At 42.2% G+C, this 23,646-nt stretch overlaps 1 protein-coding gene across 1 annotated transcript in view; it reads left to right on the top strand.

Annotated features, from left to right (window-relative positions):
* Positions 1–23,646, top strand: part of lmx1bb (LIM homeobox transcription factor 1, beta b) — a 62,657-nt gene that overhangs the window by 303 nt on the left and 38,708 nt on the right. The window contains 2 exon segments of the mRNA XM_035785507.2: positions 209–328; positions 1,091–1,277. Of these exon segments, the coding sequence (XP_035641400.2) occupies positions 265–328; positions 1,091–1,277 (251 nt within the window). The 5' untranslated portion in view covers positions 209–264.

Here is a 23,646-nt window from a genome sequence, read left to right as displayed (position 1 = left end):
GATCTGCTTAGGATAGTCCTACAAACAGTGGCGTCTGTCTTAACATTGGGACGACTTTTTTTTATATAATTTTTTTAAAGTTAGCGATCTGGGAAAACGCATTGTTTGTGTATGTGTGTGCAAGTAGCCTCAGTAAATATTGTGGCATTTAGCTAGTATTTGAAGCGAAGAAAAGTCTGACAGTACATTGTTATGGATATTGCAACAGGTCCGGAGTCACTGGAACGCTGTTTCTTGAAGAGAAACCAATCCAAGTACCCAAGGATGTTAGACGGTATAAAGACTGAAGATCATCCCCATCGTCAAGCTACCCTTGGAGTCGTGCTTGGTAAGTCCGCATAGTTTCATCTGCATCTAAAAGAGCCCGGAGCACAGACATCACACACAATACGAGAAAGTTGTAGAATATACTTACATTGCTATAAGTGTGTGTCCTGCAGCTATACGTGCAGACTATCCCCCCACGAGCCATAGGCCTCCTTAACATTTGACATTTTACACCATTTGCTTTAGTTATCATTTTAATTATGAATGTAGTGTATTTACTGTAGGCCGGCCTGTTTAGCAGAAATAATAGCACAATTATATAATTGTATTTAGAATCTCCCTATTACACTGACAAAACTAGCCTATTTCATTATTTTGTGAAATTATCACTATTTCAAATAATTGGATTACCGTTACTGCGATTGATTGCTGTTTTTTAGGCATATCACATTTAACAAATACTTTATTTTCACCGCAGGCGGATAACTTCTCTTTTCAGATTTTGTGGTTGTGGTATAGATAGCCAATTAAAACACAATCATATCTTTGGTTTAGAATATTTAGATAATTCCAATTATAAGATTAGGTAGGGCCTAAAACCGGGTCTTGTGTTTATGACATGTTTATCATCTTTGACCTTATATTTATTAGCTAAACTGAACATTTACATTGTTTAGCTAATAAATATAAGGTTATATAGATTATAAACATGTCATAAACCGGTAACTATAAAAAAGACACAAACAGTCCATAAAGTATAGTTAGTATGCATACTATTGTTAAAATATTTTTGCCCTTTTAACTTATTTTACATCCATTTTAGGGACGGAATGCCATCACCAATCTGTATGTGAAGGATGTCAGCGTCCAATATCTGACAGGTTTCTGATGAGAGTCAACGATTCCTCATGGCATGAGGAGTGTCTGCAGTGCGCTGTGTGTCAACAACCTCTAACTACCAGTTGTTATTTCCGAGATAGGAAACTGTACTGCAAACATGACTACCAACAGTAAGAAAAATCATATTTACATATAGACTATTCTCTGGTTGTTTTACGCACAATGAAAGAACACCAAGTAGGCTAGGCCTGTTCACTTGGGACGCATGAATGTAATTATGTTTAGAATGTGTCCAACAATTGTATAATTCCAGCCAAATAATCCATTTCAATTTAACTTTATTCATCCCATGATCTATCAGTAGGCCTACACTATAAGCTGATGTGTAATTTTTTTTTCTCCAGTATTGTCACTCTCACACAGATACCCGCTCCGGCTACTTGTCAAGTTGCCAGACGCTCTTTAGAAAATATGGCCTACATTTATTATATTATATACCTATAATTGAGAACATTTTGCTTTTCAAACGTTTCTTTCTATTTGTATGGCATGTGATAATTCACTTTGGTGTTAACCGTAATACGTTTCTAACGGAGATGTGTTCTTATAGCCTATCCAGGATCGACGACTTAGTCAAAACTATAGTCAGTCACAAAACGATTGCTTTTACTGGCACTTAATTATCTGCAATTTTGTGGATATTTTCTGAATTGTTATGACAAGGATGTCTTGAGGCAAGGATTTCTTGGATTGGAGACCGATGATGGTCACTGCAGCATTTAGTGGAGTATTTATCCTAACCGCTGTGTATGGTACGTGGAAGGCACAATTGAACAATTTTAGATTTAAATGTAGCTAGACCTTTTGTTCGTTTCAAGATAAAACAACAACCAAAACATATCGACCCACATTGTGGAATAGTTTCTTGATATTAATTCGTTATTAATCCTATATCATGGTAATAATTACACACACACGAACAAAATAGAACTAGAGGGAGCTATAAGCCTTTTCGAATATAGTGGGCCTCTATGAAAATATTGGCTTTAGTTTTGTTCCTTTCTTACATTAGAGGAATAATATGTCAGCATTCGACCATTAAAAAAACTCCACGCGCAAAGCAACAATGACAGAAAGATTTGTGGCCTTCGTGGTCTTCAAATGGTTTTACACTCTGAGAACTTAAACTATAATTTTTTGAACTTATTATTATTGTTATTATTATTATTTGGTCTTTAGAACTTTTACTTCAGAAATGTTTAATTGGTCAAATCAAATCAAAATCAAATCAAATTAATTGGTAGACTAATAAGACTTGAATGGAAATGTATTGTGAAATTATTACACAAAATGATTACACAATTTATTTGTGTAGTAATTTATCTATAACCAACAGTAAGAACATGGGCCATTTCAGTTATGGTATTTTGCCGACATTAGCCGACATGCATGCTTGGAAAGGACAAGAGAGTCCCGGAATTCTATTGGCAAAGTTACCTTTGCGCGCATCCAATCAGTGCGCCTTGATAATAGTGAAACTCACTGTCTGGGGGCGTTTGCTGTCGTCTCGATGGGAGGCTTAAGTTTATTCTGCCTCACTGACTGTGTGCAACATGTGGCACTATGTCCCCACTCATTGTATTAGTGCTCTTCATGCTTGTCACTACATGTTTAACACAAGAATACTAAACAAACAAAAAAATTGACCAACTGGGGACATTTTATTGGTCCTCACAAGGTCAAATGCTATTTCCAGGAGGTTAAGGTTAATATTACTATTAGGGTTAGAATTATGTTTAGGTTTAGGGCTAGGAGCTAGGGTTAGGCTCAGGGTTAGGGTTAAGGTTAGGTTTAGGGTTAGGGGTTAGGTAAATAGGATTTCGAATGGGACTGAATTGTGTGTCCCCACAAGGTTAGTTGTACAAGACTGTGTGTGTGTGTGTGTGTGTGTGTGTGTGTGTGTGTGTGTGTGTGTGTGTGTGTGTGTGTGTGTGTGTGTGTGTGTGTGTGTGCGTGCGTGCGTGCGTGCGTGCGTGCATAAAATTGTGTATGAGGTCTGAACAGGCAGTAATTTCTAGACACATTTGGGGTGTTGTTTTGGCCGTGAACTTGTTGTAACGGTGTGAGCTTCGAGGATATCCAGAGCCTCTAAACAGCAACCTGCTGATTCCTGTCATGTACGCCCACACTATTATCCATCATTACACAATCCAGCCTCCCTTTCTTCACCTTCCGTCAGTCTCAGGTCAACAACTAGCAGGGGGGTCCCATGTGTACACAACACTACCTGTATTTGTTTATTTCATTTGCATTGATGGGATACTTAGAGATGTAATTGGCACCATTATGATTTTTATGACACCAATTTAAGGTGCATATATCAGCCCACAAACTGCCGTGACCTGCAAGGCAGACTCCTTGCCATACAACAGGAGAGGTGCCTAATTACATTTCTACAGAAATTGATTCATGCCCCATAATCATATCTGGCTACCGTAAATCAATGTATTGGCAAACATTTATTTTCACACCTATAGGACAATTTACAGCATGTTCAGACAGAGGAGATTTGATGATTTTGTGTCCCAGTAAATTCTCCCTCCAGTGTATTTTTACAAAACCTGTTATGCTGAATAATGTTATTTTAGAATTAGGGTACAATTTCATTCTATAAATGTTCAGAAGACCTGTTGATATTAACAACGGGATTGAGCATTTTCCCCGCGTTATCGGTCTGCTAATATAGGACTAGTAAAGGCCCTGTGCACTACAAATACAAATACAAAAATGCAGATTTTTCAAAGGGTGCTGCAGCACCCTCAGCATCCCTACTTCCCGTGACTATGATGTGTAGTAGTTTAGACTAGTATAGGTTACAATGTAAAGCCACTACTAACCAAAGTAAATAGTTATGGTTGGTTTGGTTGTCTGCTGGGTGGGAGCTGTAACCGTAGAAACCATGAGGTGGTCATTTGTCTGTCTGTCGGTCGGGGAGTGAGATGATGTGTGAGAAGTGTAGTGAAAATAGACCATCCCCCTGATAGCTGCTTCTGACCCGGTGTTGGGTGTTCAATTAGACATCATTAGAGGACACACATCTCCCTGAGAGGGGCGTCTGGTCTGAAAAGACCTGTGTAATAAGGGTGTCACTCCACATGTGTTGGACAGTAGACTACTATTGAGGAATGTTGAGCATTCTGCAACAGCAATGGTCTGGCTGTTTTGTCAGTTTATGAGAATATTAAAGTGTATTATTTCTGAAGATATATTGTTGTCAACTATTATACTGTGATGCTCAAACAAGTGCAGATGGGTGACAACAGATCTAGTGAAATATTAAAATTATAATGGATTTTTATCTATATTGCTAACCACTTGATCCACTATATGAATATACAGTATGTTGAAGCAGCAGTATTGTTCAATTCACTAGCCACATTATTTTAACAGACCACTGAACTCATAACACCAGAGCCCCCTTACCTTCACTCCTTCCCTCGTAATTCTCAGTGTTGGACGATCCCCTGGTGTGCTGATAGGTGCTTTTTATGCTGGATTGGGGTGTCCTCCTGTGAAATTGTGTTTTTTAATTAGCTGTGTTTGGGATGTGGGGCGGTGGATAGGCTACATGCTGACGGCTAGGTTTCTACATAAGCTGCACTAACTTACTGTGTTCCACTCACTGTAGTGTACGACACTCCCACGTGGCCTTTGTTCTCGTGTGAAAAGGGATGCACGCAAAATGGACATGGCTTTCTCCTGCCTCAAAGCTACTCTTACACATACATACTGTAGCTATGGCATGGTGTTTAGATGATAGGATAAAAGACTAGGCAGGTCAGAAACAGTGAGATGTATTTCGCAAGAAGTAGTGTTCTTTATTCTCAAATTTTTCCAAAAGAAAGAGTGAAAGGGGGTTAAGAAGTAGCTACGGCTAGTGCTGGTGTCGAAGTAGAGGGCCCCTGCAGAAAGACAAATCTAATATTAGCTGGCGTAAGCTGGATAATATTGCTTCAGCTTGCCTGGATTCTTAGTGCACTGACTGGGTTAGCTGTATTCCTCTGTAAGGAAGTATTGAGTTCTGTGTCAGCATTGCCTGGCCTATCCTAGCAACATAAAATGATGCAATCATCTGTCATTTCATAATGTGCCAACCATTTCCCCCTACACATTGTGACCTGTTAAGGGTATTTTAGGGGTATTAATGTGTAATGCCGGGGGCACTTTGTATTCACTTGGTGCATTTCCCAGTGGTTAATTGAGTTTCTAATGATGAGCTTGTAGATGAAATGATGAATATTTTATTGAACAAGTCATAATACCCAACATAATATAGGCGTAGTCATTCGTAAACTAATACTTTACAAAATGGTGTGTTTAATATGTCTGCAACAACGTCTTGCTTAATCACAATGTGCATGTGTGTGTGTGTGTGTGTGTGTGTGTGTGTGTGTGTGTGTGTGTGTGTGTGTGTGTGTGTGTGTGTGTGTGTGTGTGTGTGTGTGTGTGTGTGTGTGTGTGTGTGTGTCCTAGTGTGTCTTTGTGTGTGTCTTTGTGTGTGCATGCATGCTTGCACGTGTGCATGATAACAGTTGAAAAACAAAGAGCTAGCAGAATACTTTGTCAAGCCACAGAGGCTCAACCATGTTAATGCCCATCAACACTTAAGAGGCCAGGCTGATGGGTAGGGATGTGGGGCTACGCTTCTGTGGCTTGGTGTGGGGGAGCTGTTGGCCTGAGGAAGAGAGGAGGGGAGTCAGACCTGTACTGGGAGCTGTCTAGTGGGTTCACATTAGAATGATAGCAAAGGAAGCAAAGCAACTCAAGCATTCAATTTGTTAGTAGCCACAATAACCTCATCTCCTAAAGTTGTCTGTTAGGGATCGAGTGAAGGAGCCAGCGGGACAGGTCAGTCAGATATTAATACTCCTCAGCTATGGTAAAGAAAGTAGTACATGGTGATTTTCATCAGCAGCTTCAACTCTTCAGGGGATCAAATGTATTTGCAGAGGATGACAACTATTCAAAACACACCGCAAATGTTTACCGCAATATGCTGCAAAAATGCAATCTAAAAATAACCGCTAGAATGAATATGAAGAAAGCTGAATATCCAGTTGATGATTTCAAAACTGAGAGAGAAAAACAGAGAAGATACAATGAAAAAGGGAGATAGTTAATTGCACATTAGTAGAGGTGTCAATTTGGGAAAATATAGTAGGATTGCAGTTTTTCATTGATTTTATTGTGAAGAATAGATAAATAATTGGAATGCATTTTTTTTTACAATGTCGTTTTAGTGTATGTACCTGCAAAATAGCATCGTCTCTTTCCTTGCCTGTTCTACAAGGACCCCAGTCGAACGTGCATGTGGAATTGAGACAAGGCCTCTTCTGGCTCAGGATTCCAGGACTGGCCCCCTGCACTCTGTAAATGTGATCCAGCTCTGGAATGTTTTTCCAACACCTAGGCTTTTCACAGATACACAAGAAAGGGGTGGCATCAGGGTGGCAAGTGCTGCAGTCCGAGTGCTGTCTGCTTGTAGCTCACTCTCACACTAATGTCACACATTCTACAACCACATGGGGTTCTGGGCATACAGTGCATTCGGAAGGTATTCAGACCCTTTGACTTTTTCTACATGTTGTTACGTTACAGCCTTATTCTAAAATGTATTAAATACATGTTTTCATCACCATTCTGCACACAATACCCCATAATGACAGTGAAAATAGATTTTTTTTTTTATGTTTGTAAATGTATTAAAAATAAAAATAAACAGAAATACTTTATCGACATAAGTATTCAGATCCAATGCCATGAGACTCAAAATTGAGCTCAGGTGCATCCTGTTTCCATTACTCATCCTTGAGATGTTTCTACAACTTGATTGGAGTCCACCTGTGGTATATTCAATTGATTGGACATGATTTGGAAAGGCACACACCTGTCTATATAAGGTCCAACAGTTGACAGTGCATGTCAGAGCAAAAACCAAGCCATAAGGTCGAAGGAATTGTCCGTAGAGCTCTGAGACAGGATTGTGTCGAGGCACAGATCTGGGGAAGGGTTCCAAAATGTTTTACAACATTGAAGGTCCCCAAGAACACAGTGGACTCATTCTTAAAAGGAATACGTTTGGAACCACCAAGACTCTTCCTAGAGCTGGCCACCAGGCCCAACTGAGCAATCAGGGGAGAAGGGCCTTGGTCAGGGAGGTGACCAAGAACCCGATGAACCTGACAGAGCTCCAGAGTTACTCTGTGGAGATAGGAGAATCTTCCAGAAGGACAATCATCTCTACAGCACTCCACCAATCAGGCCTTTATGGTAGAGTGGCAAGACAGAAGCCACTCCTCAGTAAAAGGCACGTGACAGCCAGCTTGGAGCTAAAACTCACCTAAAGGACTCTCAGACCATGAGAAAAAAGATTCACTGGTCTGCTGAAACCAAGATCGAACCCTTTGGCCTAAATGCCAAACGTCACTTCTGGAGGAAACCTGGCATCATCCCTACGGTGAAGCATGGTGGTGGCAGCATCATGCTGTGGGGATGTTTTTCAGCAGCAAGGACTGGGAGACTAGTCAGGATCGAGGGAAAGATGAAAGGAGCAAAGTACAAAGAAATCCTTGATGAAAAACTGCTCCAGAGCGCTTAGGACCTCAGACTGGGGCAAAGGTTCACCTTCCAACAGGACAACGACTCTAAGCACACAGCCAAGACAATGGAGGAGTGGCTTCAATGGCCCAGCCAGAGCCTGGACATCTCTGGAGAGAGCTGAAAATATCTGTGCAGCGACACTCCCCACCCAACCTGACAGATCTTGAGAGGATATGCAGAGAAGAATGGGAGAACCTCCCCAAATACAGGTGTGCCAAGCTTGTAGTGTCTTACCCAAGAATTCTCGAGGCTGTAATCACTGCCAAAGGTGCTTCAACAAAGTACTGAATAAAGGGTTAGAATACTTATGTCAATGTGATTAAAAAATGTGCACAAATTTCTATGAAACTGTTCTTGCTTTGTCATTATTTGGTATTGTGTGTAGATTGATGAGGGGGTAAAAACAATTTAATCCATTTTAGAATAAGACTGAAACGTAACAAAATGTGGAAAAAGTGAAGGGGTCTGAATACTTTCCGAATGCATTGTAGCATTAGGCCTAGCCTCAATCAGTGGATCTCTCTCTTTCTCTCTATCTCCCTGTTTCCATTTCTTCTGCCCCTGTGCAGTCTGTAATCATATTTTGTTGGGGCAGTACATTCACTGATAACTTATAAATCATTACTGTGTTACTTACACTCACTGATTAATTAAATCTGTCATGCTCAGTAGGAATGTCATAATTTTGGTGCATTTTGTGACTTCTTTGACATATTTACAATACCAGTCAAAAGTGTGGACACACCGACTCATTCCAGGGTTTTTCTTTCTTTTTACCATTTTCTACATTGTATAAATAATAGTGAAGACATCAAAATGATGAAATAACACATATGAAATCAGGTAGTAACCAAAAAGGTTTAAAACAAATCAAAATATATTTTATATTCTTCAAAGTAGCCACCCTTTCCCTTGATGACGGCTTTGCACACTCTTGGTATTCTCTTAACCAGCTTCATGAGGTACTCACCTGGAATGCATTTCAATTAACATGTGTGCCTTGTTAAAAGTTCATTTGTGATATTTCTTTTCGACTTAATGCATTTGAGCCAATCAGTTGTGTTGTGACAAGTTAGGGGTGGTATACAGAAGATAGCTCTATTTGGTAAAAGACCAAGTCCATAGTATGGCAAGAACAGCTCAAATAAGCAAAGATAAATGACAATCCATCATAACTTTAAGATATGAAGAACTTTGAAAGTTTCTTGAAGAGCAGTCGCAAAAACCATCAAGCGCTATGATGAAACTGGCTCTCATGAGGACCGCCACAGGAAAGGAAGACCCAAAGGTACCAGCATCAGAAATTGCAGTCCAAATAAATGCTTCATAGAGTTCAAGTATTTGTATTTATTATGGATCCCCATTGGCAGCAGCTACTCTTCCTGGGGTCCAGCAAAATTAAGGCAGTTTGTACAATTTTTTAAAAACATTATAGCACATTCACAGATTTCACAACACAGGCCCCTACTCCAACACTACTACATATCTACAGTACAAAATCCATGTGCGTGTGTACAGTGTGTATGTTATCGTGTGTGTATGCATGTGCCTGTGCCTATGTTTGTGTTTGTGCTTCACAGTCCCCTCTGTTTCATAAGGCATATTTTATCTGTTTTTTAAATCTAATTTTACTGCTTGCATGAGTTACTTGATGTGGAATAGAGTTCCATGTAGTCATGGCTCTATGTAGTACTGTGCGTCTCCCATAGTCTGTTCTGGACTTGGGGACTGTGAAGAGACCTCTTGTGGCATGTCTTTTGGGGTATGCACCGGTGCATTCAAAATGTCAACACCTCTCATAAATACAAGTAGTGATGAAGTCAATCTCTCCTCCAATTTGAGCCAGGAGAGATGGACACGCATATTATTAATATTAGCTCTCTGTGTACATCCAAGGACAAGCCGTGCTGCCCTGTTCTGAGCCAATTGCAATTTTCCTGAGTCCCTTTTTGTGGCACCTGACCACACGACCGAACAGTAGTCCAGGTGCGACAAAACTAGGGCCTGTTAGACCTGCCTTGTTGATAATGCCACTGGTTTTACTTAAAGCCAGTGGCATGTCATTAATGAAGATATAAAAAAATAAGGGGCCTTGACAGCTGCCCTGGGGAATTCCTGATTCAACCTGGATTGTTGGACAGGCTTCCTTTAAAGATCAGCGATAGAATCGTAGTACATTCGAGTGTAGCTTAGTAACGTCATTTACACAAGCTCATTGATAGGACATTGTTTTTGCACCAGGAACGGTCACATTTCTTACCATGGAGCTGCTCAAATCACTGCTGGCAAGAAGGACGAGGAAATCCGCCCACTCCCACACTTCACATGATTCAGAGAACCCTTTATGGACGGGCGAGAGGCAAGATAACTTGAGCCCGGTGCCTGGTGCAGGCCTCCAACAGATGGAGAAGCCCCGCTCGATCCAGGGCAGGGATGGAAGTTTGCCGATGTTGACTTCGAAATCTTAGTAGTAGGCACTGTGGCCGCAACTATTCATTGTTTGTATCTGCTCCGGACCTCTCATTGGGAGTGTAGACTGCTTTGCGGGAGGCCGCTGTCTTCGGTTTCCACAGCTCGTGACATGCGACTCGTGACATGCGACCATCATTGATTGCCTTGCTCCTCTTGCTGTTCTCCGTCGACTCCGATATCAGATGGGGGAGCTCCGGGCAACACCGGCCATTAGGATAATGACAAACAACAAGGCAGAGATGCATCCAACAAGTGCAAACGCCGTCTAGCCACCGGCTTGGAAAATGTAAACATTCCACTTTGTGTTTCTCCCAGTTTCCTACGTAGACTGGTGACCTGCATGATCAAGGACGCCACCTCAAGCCTATAATCCTCGGCAAGCAAACAGTTGCCGCATTGGAACCAGATCATTGGAGTGATCTGGTTTGTCCCGAAACAATGTGTAGTAGATACAGCTCCTACGGCACTGGAACAGTTAATTTATTTCTTCAAATAAAGAGGGATCTGTTGTAAAGCTCATCTGGTACCAACTTCGTTAGCTTGATGGCTAGCAGCTTTGCGTCTCTCTCAAGCAAGCTTCAACCTGTCTGTTAAGCGGGAATCTGGGACAAGAAATAGCGGTCCTAGGTGTTAAAAGCTAACCGCGTCGCGGAATCCATACATTATTCATATTTAATGAATAGCGGTTTTGTTTTCATCAAAAATAACAAACCAAGTGTTTCCAGCATAGAATGTTCAGCTGCGCACTCAAGTAACAGACACATCTCAACATCAACTGTTCAGAGCAGACTGAGTGAATGAGGCTTTCATGGTCGAATTGCTGCAAAGACACCACTATTAAAGGACACCAATAAGAAGAAGAGACTTGCTTGGGTCAAGAAACACGAGCAATTCACATTAGACCGGTGGAAATCTGTCCTTTGAGCTCATGAGTCCAAATTTGAGATTTTTGGTTCTAAACGCCGTGTCTTTGTTAGACGCAGAGTAGGTGAACGGATAATATAATAATATAATAATATATGCCATTTAGCAGACGCTTTTATCCAAAGCGACTTACAGTCATGTGTGCATACATTCTACGTATGGGTGGTCCCGGGAATCGAACCCACTACCCTGGCGTTACAAGCGCCATGCTCTACCAACTGAGCTACAGAAGGACGATCTCTGCATGTGTGGTTCAAACCGTGAAGCATGGAGGAGGAGGTGTGATGGTGTGTGGGTGCTTTGCTGGTGACTCTGTGATTTATTTAGAATTCAAGGCACACTTAAAACCAGCATGGCTACCATAGCATTCTGAAGTGATACGCCATCCCATCTGATTTGCGCTTAGTGGGACTATCATTTGCTTTTCAACAGGACAATGACCCAAAACACACCTCCAGGCTGTGTAAGGGCTATTTGACCAAGAAGGAGAGTGATGGAGTGCTGCAACAGATGACCTGGCCTCCACAATCACCCGACCTCAACCCAATTGATAGGGTTTGGGATGAGTTGGACCGCAGAGTGAAGGAAAAGCAGGCAACAAGTGCTCAGCATATGTGGGAACTCCTTTAAGACTTTTGGAAAACCATTCCAGGTGACTATCTCCTGAAGCTGGTTGAGAGAATGCAAAGCTGTCATCAAGGCAAAGGGTGGCTACTTTGAAGAATCTAAAATATAAAATATATTTTGATTTGTTTAACACTTTTTGGGTTACTACATGATTCCAAAAACCCTTGAATGAGTAGGTGTGTCCAAACTTTTGACTGATTTTCTATGTACTCTGACACTTGAGAAAATGTCATTACTTCAAAACAAATTCTCTCTCTGCCACTCTTTTTCTTCATCTCTTAATGAGATTAGCTTCCAAACACTGTCTGCCCAAGCTGACTGACAGAGATCTGCACTTTTATCATAGACTGTGACACTAAGCTGTGGAGTGCTTTGTCCTGGGTAGAGGGCCTGACGGAAACAGGGGCTCCTAATCCCTTTACTTGTGTCAGGTCCAAAGAGGAGGAAGAATGGATGCAGAATAGGATGGGGCTCAATAATGCCTCAGCTCCAACTTCCCCCTAAGCCTTCTTCCACAGCCAAGTGAGCAGGAGACTGATCTTATGAGTCACACCCCCACACCCCCACAAACATTCAACTCACATCCATAGTTCAGTTATTTACGAAAAATGGTGTGTGTGTGTGTAGGGGGGTGCACATACAGTGCATGCAAGTGTGTGTGTGTACACTTGAGCACAGGTGTGTGTTTGTGTGTATGTGAATGAGTGCATGACTTGCAATTGCTGGAGGTGCAGCCCAGGATGAGATTAATAAACCTGGGCAGTTCCCTGGTAGAACCCCAACATAGGCTTTTGTCTGCAGTCCCCTGAGTACTGTGGGGCTTAAACTCCTTTGTGTGTACCCTTACAGTAATCCGTCTCCAGCAGGAGTCCCCTGGGGCACTTTATTTACTCATTCAACTGTTTGGAAGTCTGTTAGACTGCTGATCACATGCACTGAAACAATCTGATTACTTTAACCAAGCCTGCAGATTCCTCCCCAGCCTCTCTCCTGTCTTGACTCATACTGTATCTGATGTAGGCTGCAGGTGGGCGGGTCACTGGCACTGCTCTGGCTCATCTCCCTGGCTCACTGACCTGTCCATCAGCAGCCTGTGTCTCTCAAGCCAATGGTGTACAGAGGTTTTCAATACGAATGCTGCCTGTAGAGTAGTCTCCAAGGTGTATTCACTATGAATGTTTAGACAATTATCACCTCATACAGTTACAGTATTGGCCTGCAAATAAAAGTGTTGGTTGATGTTGGTTCTTCTACAATCTATTAGTGTTTACAGGTCAGATATGTGGTGCCGGGGCAACTGAAGTAACAGTAACAGGTCTCTCAGAAATATGTTGTACTTTTTAGCTCCCCTGCTCAATGGGCCATAATTCAGTAACAACAAGAACGGCAAGTGATGTGTCACAGTGTAAAAACGAACAGCTCCGTTTTATTGGAAACCAGGAAATGTATTGTGTTCTCCATCTATCAAGGAGATCCAGGCTAAATCCTGCACAGCAGGCTATCAGGGACTCTAAATATGCTTAGGCCTATTCCCCTGGAGCAGGAGGGGAGAAAGGTTTAAGTAAACTGCAACGATGACACTCAGACCAGCGAGGGCTTCCAAACCTCTTCTTTGTCTGGGATCACCCCACCCCCACCAACCAGCTAAAATGATTTGTGCTCAGGGTCCCGTGACCCATGGAAGCTTCAAAAAGCACTGAGGGGAAATATTTGGATGATATAAATGAGGGAGCTGGAGGAGAGGGAGAGGAGGGGGTGGTGGTGGGGTGCTGAGTGCTGATGACCAGTGTAAGACAGATGTTGAGGCTCTGTAGTACTGTGGTGATGACAGTGGAAAGTGTTTACTAGTGAACTGAGTGGCTGCCTGCCCTGCCCACCCTGTAGGACACAGACGCCATGCTTGAGAGAGAGAGAGAGAGAGAGAGAGAGAGAGGAGCAAAAGATAAGAGAGAGAGAGAGAAGCAAAAGATAAGGAGAGAGAGAGAGAGAGAGAGAGAGAGAGAGAGAGAGAGAGAGAGAGAGAGAGAGAGAGAGAGAGAGAGAGAGGAGAGAGAGAGAGAGAGAGAGAGGGATATATGAGGCATTTCATCATCAGAGAGACTATGATACTGATCATCTCTGACCCCCTCCCTCCCCCCGCACCTCACCTTCTCTCTCTGCTGGCTGGATCTTAATATTTCCCCGAAAACACCCACAATACATCTTCCTGGGACATTCCAGCGCTCGTGAGCACTGCAAATTGACCCTGCACCTTGGAGAGGGCTGGATAAAGGGATGAAAGGAAGAACATTGATATATTTTGTTATGAAGTGTTCATGAAGATTCATGTGTCTCAATTCTGTTGAGATTGTGAAAGACATTGAATAGGAAAAACACATCACTTCCTCCTTTAATTATTTATTGTTTCTCTTTTTCTCTCTGCATTGTTGGGAATGGCCTGTAAGTACTGTTAGTCTCCATCTGTTGTTTACAAAGCATGTGACAAGTCCAATTTGATTTGATATACTTTGTTTTTGTATGAGAACTGTCACTATATGGATTCTACAGTATAGTCTATGTTGAGAATAGTGTGAATCTTATTTATTGACCTCTGGATGATTTGATGTACTTACCATATGTTGTTTCGTTTGCTCAGTTATTGCCATATCTCATCATGGATAATACTTTTCAAAGAGTTTTACTGTATCCCCACAATCTCCTTTTGATTTGTCTCTCTTTGGCCCTGTAGCTGTTTACATTTGTTTAATGCCAGTGCCTTAATGAGATTGTTATTTTGAGTCAGTGAGATGGAAAACCCCATCGATGGAAATACATGCACAGTTGAAGTCGGAAGTTTACATACACCTTAGCCAAATACATTTAAACTCAGATTTTCACAATTCCTGACACTTAATCCTAGTAAGAAAAAACTTGTATTAGGTAAATTAGGATCACCACTTTATTTTAAGAATGTGAAATGTCAGAATAATAGTAGAGAGAATTATTTATTTCAGCTTTTATTTATTTCATCACACTCCCAGTGGGTCAGAAGTTTACATACACTCAATTAGTATTTGGTAGCATTGCCTTTAAATTGTTTAACTTGGGTCAAACGTTTCGGGTAGCCTTCCACAACCTTCCCACAATAAGTTGAGTGAATTTTGGCCCATTCCTCCTTATAGAGCTGGTGTAACTGAGTCAGGTGTATAGGCCTCCTTGCTCACGCAAGCTTTTTCCGTTCTGCCCACACATTTTCTATGGGATTGAGGTCAGGGCTTTGTGATAGCCACTCCAATACCTTTACTTTATTGTCCTTAAACCATCTTGCCACAACTTTGGAAGTATGCTTGGGATCATTGTCCATTTGGAAGACCCATTTGCAACCAAGCTTTAACTTCCTGACTGATGTCTTGAGATGTTGCTTCAATATATCCACATAATTTTCCTACCTCATGAAGCCATCTATTTTGTGAAGTGCACCAGTCCCTCCTGCAGCAAAGCACCCCCACAGCATGATGCTGCCACCCCCGTGCTTCACGGTTGGTCTTCGGCTTGCAAGCCTCCCCCTTTTTCCTCCAATCATAATGATGGTCATTAAGGCCAAACAATTCTATTTTTGTTTCATCAGACCAGAGGACATTTCTGTCCCCATGTGCAGTTGCAAACCGTAGTCTGTCTTTTTATAGCGGTTTTGGAGCAGTGGCTTCTTCCTTGCTGAGAGGCTTTTCAGGTTATGTTGATATAGGATTTGTTTTACTGTGGATATAGATACTTTGTACCTGTTTCCTCCAGCATCTTCACAAGGTCCTTTACTGTTGTTCTGGGATTGATTTGCACTTTACACACCAAAGTACGTTAATCTCTAGAAGGCAGAATGCGTCTCCTCCCAAGCGGTATGATGGTTGCGTGGTCCCATGGTGTTTATACTTGCATACTATTGTACCTTCAGGCGTTTGGAAATTGCTCCCAAGGATGAACCAGACTTGTGGAGATCTACAAAAAAAAACAATTCTGAGGTCTTGGCTGATTTCTTTTGATTTTCCCATGATGTCAAGCAAGAGGCACTGAGTTTGAAGGTAGGCCTTGAAATACATCCACAGGTGCACCTCCAATTGACTCAAATGATGTCAATTAGCATATCAGAAGCTTCTAAAGCCATAACATAATTTTCTGGAATTTTCCAAGCTGTTTAAAGGCACAGTCAACTTAGTGTATGTTAACTTCTGACCCACTGGAATTGCGATATAATGAATTATAAGTGAAATAATCTGTCTGTAAACAATTGTTGGAAAAATGACTTGTGTCATGCACACAGTAGATGTCCTAACCGATTTGCCAAAACTATTGTTTGTTAACAAGAAATTTGTGGTTGAAAAACTTGTTTTAATGACTCCAACCTAAGTGTATGTAAACTTCCGACTTCAACTGTACATTGTGATGGGATACAAATACAAACTCAGCAGTTTAAAAGGCAAACTTGTGGTCTATGGCAGCCCTATGACAGCCCTATGGATGCCCTATGACAGCCGTATGGAAGCCCTACGACAGCCCTTTGGCAGCCCTGTGGCAGCCCTATGACAGCCCTATGACAGCCCTATGGCAGCCCTATGACAGCCCTATGACAGCCCTATGACAGCCCTTTGGCAGCCCTATGACAGCCCTATGACAGCCCTTTGGCAGCCCTATGACAGCCCTATGACAGCCCTATGACAGCCCTATGGCAGCCCTATGACAGCCCTATGACAGCCCTATGACAGCCCTTTGGCAGCCCTGTGGCAGCCCTATAACAGCTCCTATGACAGCCCTATGACAGCCCTATGGCAGCCCTATGACAGCCCTATGACAGCCCTATGACAGCTCTATGGAAGCCCAAACTGTCTCCGGCCCCTGTGCTTGTCGCTACCTCCTCCTGAGAGCGGGCGGGTGAGCGGGCCCAGCCCCCTGGGGTGGGCGTCTGTCTGATGTCAGTCCTGCAGGACTGCCGCTGGGCTCTGCCCCTGCCGACACAGGGGACAGGCATCCCACCTCTACACCCCCTAGGCTGGGGTCCAGCTCTGAAACCCAACCCTCAGTCTAGCGTTGTGATCCCAGCTGGAGAGACAGCGCCTGCTCTGACCAGGGCCTCTCTCTCGGTGTGGAACTGGGGTCACGAGTTGCCTCTCTCCCTCTGCTCAGTCTACTCTACACCACAGCAGTGTGCAATGGGACTGGAGAGTCTTCTGCTTTACACAGACTGGCGGTATAAGACTTGTTATTGGCAGACTCAAACACAACAGACCGATGGGTTGTGTATCTACAGTAAATAAACAGCAGTTACTGTAGACCCAACAGTATTTGTTTGAAAAGTGTTGTATTTCACAATTGCTGTTTGAATATATATTTCTTTTAGGGATGAAATATTTTTATAATTCTGGTGCCAGCACACGTTTTCGACCTAATAACCAATATTTACTCGATTCTACAAGTTTTGACACTTGATTTCATTCTTTCACGTTCAAAGCCTCTTAAGCAGATGGAGGGGGGACAATATTGTAAGTATGCATGTGTGTATATTATGTTCATACAGTGCATTCGGAAAGTATTCACACCACTTGACTTTTTCCACATTTTGATACGTTACAGCCTTATTCTAAGATTATTTCAATCGTTTTTTCTCCTCATCAGTCTACACACATGACTCCATAATGACAAAGCCAGTGGTATAAAGTACATCAGTAAAAAATACTTGAAAATACTACTTAAGTAGTTTTTTGTGGTATCTGTACTTCACCTTACTATTTATATTTTTAAACTTTTATTTTTACTTCACTATATTCCTAAATGAAATAATATACTTTTTACTTCACACATTTTCCTTCACACCCAAAACTATGTTTAGCAGGACAGGAAAATAGTCCAATTCACGCACTTATCAAGAGAACGTGCTCATCTCTACTGCCTGTGATCTGGCGGACTCACTAAACACAAATGCATTGTTTGTAAATGTTGGAGTGTGCACCTGGCAATCCTTAAATGTTAAGAACAAGAAAATTATGCTGTCTGCTTTGCTTTATATAAGGAATTTGAAATGATTTATACTTATACTTTTGATACTTAAGTATATTTAAAACCAAATACTTTTAGACTTTTACTGAAGAAGTATTTTACTGGGTGACTTTCACTTTTACTTTAGTCAATTTCTATCTTTACTTTTACTCAAGTATGACAATTGGGTACTTTTTCCATCACTGGACAAAGCAGAAACGGAACAAAACTGAAATATCACATTTACAGAAGTATTCAGACCCTTTTCTCAGAACTTTAAGGCATATTTGGCAGCGATTACAGCTACATGCATGGCACACCTGTATTTGGGTAGTTTCTCCTATTATTCTCTGCAGATCCACTCAAGCTCTGTCAGGTTGGATGGAGAGCGTCAGGTATTTTCAGATCTCTCCAGAGATGTTCAATTGGGTTCAAGTCCGGGCTCTGGCTGGGCCACTCATGGACATTCAAAGACTTGTCCTCGAAGCCACTCCTGCATTGTATTGGCTGTGTGCTTAGGGTCGTTGTCCTGTTAGAAAGTGAACCTTCGTCACAGTCTGAGGTCCTGAGTGCTCTGAAGCAGGTTTTCAACAAGGATCTCTCTGTACTTTGCTCTGTTCAGTCTCATAGCAAAGGGTCTGAATACTACTGTTTTTAATTTTTAATAAATTTGCAAAAATGTCTAAAAACCTGTTTTTGGTTTGTCGTTATGGGGTACTGTGTGTAGATTGATGAGGAATATGTTTTATTTAATTTGATTTAGCATAAGAATATTTAGAATATTTTGTAATAATACAAAATGTGGATAAAGTCAAAGGGTCTGAATACTTTCCGAATGCTCTGTATCTGCTTTTGTGTGGTATAATACATTCAGTGAGTGAGTGAGTGAGGGTGGGCATAATGTCTGTGTTTGTAGTGGATCTGTCCCGCAGCCAGGCATTGGACACGGTGTTGGCAGGCGACACAGTCTGTGGCTTCTCCTCCCGGTTGCGTGACTCTGGAGGCAGTAAGCGGTGCGTGCCACCCAAACCACCACCCCCTCCATCATAGGCAGGCTGGCCCTCTCTCTGCTCTCCCTTTCTGGGCCCTGAGCCCTGGGCTGTGGCCTGTGGATGAGTGCTACATCCTGGCTGTCAGCACAGGGGTTAGCTGGGGATTCGCCTGCGGTGGAGATGTAGTATCAGGCCCTGTCTGTCAGCTCCTCGTTCTCCTTCCTCTCACCCCTTTGCATGGTCGGCCTGCAGTAGCACAACACACACACCCCTCCGGAAGACAGGACTGCGAGTGACTCAGATCTCTCACATGAAAATGAAAGGTTTGCCCTCAGAATAGGCATATTCATGGCCATGCCAGTGAAAAGAGGCTGTTTAAAACCCTTAAGTGCTCTGGTGTTGTGTTTTCAAACAGACCGGTAAGGCTTTGACAGATGGTTTACTATTTCACTCTGTATTTCATTTCAGTCCTTTTTTTGCGGATACGTTCTAGCTTCAGGGGAATGCACTGACCCAGAGACTGTATTTGCATACAGTTGCTGCTCACTTGTGTCCTCTTATTCTGAGTGGATATACACATTCATCAATTGACAAATGAATAGTGCATGCAAAACGTCAGTCGAGGGAATGTTTGCATAAATGTTTCCTCCAGTCCAGGGGTGTTAATAGGTGTGTGTGTGTGTGTGTGTGTGTGTGTGTGTGTGTGTGTGTGTGTGTGTGTGTGTGTGTGTGTGTGTGTGTGTGTGTGTGTGTGTGTGTGTGTGTGTGTGTGTGTGTGTGTGTGTGTGTGTGTGTGTGTGTGTGTGTGCGCGCAGTAAGTTTCTGTACATGAGCATTGTAACATTAGTGTAAATAGCTGAACAGGCTCAATAGGCATTTGGAGAAAATGGAATAATCTTCATAAATATCATAGCTTCTACTCTTACAGAGTTACAGTGTCTCTCTATGTCTCTCTATGTCTCTCTCTTTCACATATATACCCTAAACATCTTTAACCCACATGATCAGAGACACATGTAGGATTTGCGACCATAATCAGATTAATAGGTCCATCTACGCATGAAGGCGTCTTTTAGCTTTCAACTGGGTCCCAGTTACCATGGCAGCAGCTGGATGGCTTGTAAGGTCAGAGCATGCTCTCTGACACGTCAGATCTAATGCAATAGATACTACATAGATCCCTATACTGTCACATGCCATTTTACAGTCTACCTCCACTCATATTTTGTATGTAATTAAATATTCTAACAAATTAAATTTGATCCATTCTTTGTAAGTTGTACATCTCCATATCCTTCTCTTTCAGAGACAGAAGTTTAAAATACTGTTGGCCTTGAATAAAGTACATTCGCTGAAGTATTTAAGTATGTTTCTCATCCTTATTACCGTTCTCCAAAGTCATGTATGAAATACAGGTTTGGTGCCACACTATGCAGCACATGTTTTTCTTTTTCTCCACAACTATTTCTCAGAGAGAGAGATCATCTACACCCGCTGCTCTTCCTTATTTTATTATAGGTTTTAAGTTCACCATAACTCTGAGATGGGAATGAATGCAGAGGAAAGAACAGTAAAACAGCTCTTTCCCCCTCTCTTTCCTGTTCTAAATGCCCTTCATTGGATAACATGTTTTAGTATAGCTATCAGGGCTGTGATGTAGTTGGAGCTAAGAGTTTTGAATTTTTTCTTATTGTTCATTATCGGTAGTGAAATAAAAGAGCACAACATCATTGAGGCGACTGCAGAGCTAAGTCTGTGAGCTGATGCCAACTGCGTCAGTCTTTCTTGTCTGCTTCCCAAATGTGCATAGCAAAGACTATAAATTATGTGTGTTTCAAAGGTTTCCTCTTGTAAATCATGTGTATGTGACACCCCATCGACATACCATGCAGTATTGAGCTCTTGTAATTACATCAATAACTACAGTACTTGCTGATATCATTAATAGGTGTGGTTTTATATTTACATAGGGGATCATCATGACTATAAAGTGCATTGTCAGGTGCAGTTATTCTCATGTCACAGTACTTAGTAGTGGAGTGATGTTGCATAGGGTTTGATGGGTATTCTTTAGATACAGTACACACAGCCGACCCAGAGATGTCCCCCTCCCTCCCTCCCTCCCTCCCTCCCTCCCTCCCTCCCTCCCTCCCTCCCTCCCTCCCTCCCTCCCTCCCTCCCTCCCTCCCTCCCTCCCTCCCTCCCTCCCTCTCATATCCTGGCACTAATAAACTCACACACACACCACACACCACAGATACACCCCCTCAAAGAATACACGCATGCAGACATGCAGCACTTCTGGGTCCAGGGGAAGCGTGTGGCTTTGGAGCCTGTCAGTGAGTGATGTCCCACAGAGAGATGGCAGGAAGATGGGAGAGAGAGAGAGAGAGAGAGAGAGAGAGAGAGAGAGAGAGAGAGAGAGAGAGAGAGAGAGAGAGAGAGAGAGAGAGGCCAATCTACACAACAACATCCCACTATGACCCTGGTGGAAGAGATGGAGGAGGGGTGGCCATCTTTGCCTGGACAGATCCACACACCTTCTGTTGCATTGGCAGTTTATGTAGATGGTCAACATGTTAATGTACATATTATTTGGTAAATACTCAATTGACCAGATATGCCATATCTATCGATTAATATCAAGGATGAATTTGAGACCCAATCCACAGTAGAAATATAAGTCAAAGCTGTAATGTACAGAAAGAGCCTTATTATGTCACAACTTTAGCTCTGTTTTTATGGGTTTTCTAACCAACAACAAAAAAAACTGAGAGAGCGAGAGCGACAGACTCTTGGCAGAGTCATTCTCTGCAATTATAACTTTAGAAACCGCTTATAGTTTGCAATATTTGAGAAGCTGAAGTGAAAAAGTAGCTTTCTCTCGCAGACAATGCGTAATGAGGGAACTGTGGGGTGCGAGAAACAGCGAGTGGTCTCTGGAAGCGCCACTAACACAGGGATCAGCAACATTAAAAATGATTTACACCCCAAGTCTTTGAAACAGTTTTTTTGCTCAATAGCTCCTCTTTTACAGATATTTCAGGGAAGTAATAAACTGCTCTGACAAGCGTTTGAGTGGCTCTGAAACATCCCTTATGGGCAGTAGGGCTCCATTTCGGTTGCATCGGCTAATTATGGAGCTGCTGTGTTTGGAGGCTTTGTTTGAGTTATTTCTTGTACAATATTACACGATTGTTATTTGAGTGACAGACATCCTTCAAGACTTCCAATCTTCAGGTTGGTTGCTTGGTTCAACATTTACCTTAAGCAATAAATGAATTCAGCTCTTATAGGAAAACAATAGTGGAACTAAGTTAGGAATGCTGCTTGGCTCCATGGTAGCCTCATACAGACTCTGTTTTTCTTGATGGTTTAGTTCTTTTGAAGCTGGCTCCACGGTCCAGAACGGAGCCCTGCATAGTGTAAGATGTCATACTCACACTGTGCTGACCAACATGTGCCCATAACATTTAATGGCGCCTTGGCAACTGCTAATGGAAACTTACTTTGCCTAGTAGCAATCACGTTTAGTTCCCCTTCTTCTGGTTGCATTTCTATTTTTTTTTTACAATAATTATTCCTTTGCTTCTTTGATATACATAGGCATGAACACATGGTTGAGAGAGGAAAAATATGCATATATCTGCTAATTATTAAGATTATTGATGGGATATATAAACCAAAACGAAAGGGAACATTTGTCTTGAGTAAGGCACGGTGCCCTGCTCGCTGTGCCCTCGGCCTGAACGTTTGTATTCTTGCTGGGAAAGAGAGGAACATCACAGAGTGTTCCTCTGGAGCTGTGTGCCTGGGACTGGGACTGTGACAGGGGCTGGGAGGGCAGAGAGTAGGACAAGGAGTAGGAGGTGGAGGAGGAGGTGGAGGAGGAACAGGTCATGCCATGGCACATGTGTCAGTGTGGGATGAAGAAACTTGTGAAACTCTTAACATGTTGAGATGTCCAAGACTGCTTGTGATTAGTCACTCTGATTCCTTTTGACAAACAATTCCTGTGGTCTTCTTCATGCTCTCTGCAAATGTACTTCCGCTTTCACTGTTGTGTGCTGTGTGTTTTGTTGTGGCATGTCTTTGTATGTGTGTGTTTGATTGTGTGTTATGAATAATATTCAATGAGTTATATTGGCCTTCAGATGTTTTCTATATTTATGCTTGTAAAACTGGTTGTTTGGATCATGGATGCTAATTGGACAAGCTGTGTTCCAAGCCATTCTGGCATTGGCCATCACAAGCACACTATGCTTGCTAACAGTTGCTACCATCTGAAAATGAACACTGCACCCCCATAAGAATATCATGTTGCTGTTTGAATCATCTCTTGTATTTATCTCAACTCACATGTTATTTCACCTTGCTTCAAGCCTAGCATTTAGTTTGTTACAGCGGGGTTAATATAAGCATCGCTGTCTGCCTGTCCATCCTTTTCGATCTCTGTACAATACATAGAGTGACCGGTGCCCAGACGAGACAACTTTTTCTGGGCCAGGCAAAATCACGCATCAAGGTCATTATCATGGACATATCCAAGTAAATGCCAAAACAAATGAAAATGCAGCTAGTGTACTGTCATTCCAGCCTCAGTTTGAGGTGACTGAGTTAGCTGAAGTTGTCTAGCTAGCTAGCAAGTGGCAAGAACGTTATCCAGCCTGCGTAGCAACCATTTAGTTTAGAACAGACGACCAGGTCTTTTGCATTTACATACATTTGAGTCATTTATCAGACGCTCTTATCCAGAGCGACTTACAGTTAGTGCATTCATCTTAAGATAGCTAGGTGGGACAACCACGTATTACAGGCATAGTAAGTACACTTTTCCTCAATAAAGTAGCTGTCAGCAAAA

Source organism: Oncorhynchus keta, chromosome 14 (assembly GCF_023373465.1).
Source record: "Oncorhynchus keta strain PuntledgeMale-10-30-2019 chromosome 14, Oket_V2, whole genome shotgun sequence".
Taxonomy (NCBI): domain Eukaryota; kingdom Metazoa; phylum Chordata; class Actinopteri; order Salmoniformes; family Salmonidae; genus Oncorhynchus; species Oncorhynchus keta.
Note: the sequence above shows the minus strand (reverse complement) of the source record. Positions and strands in the feature narration are given on the sequence as shown.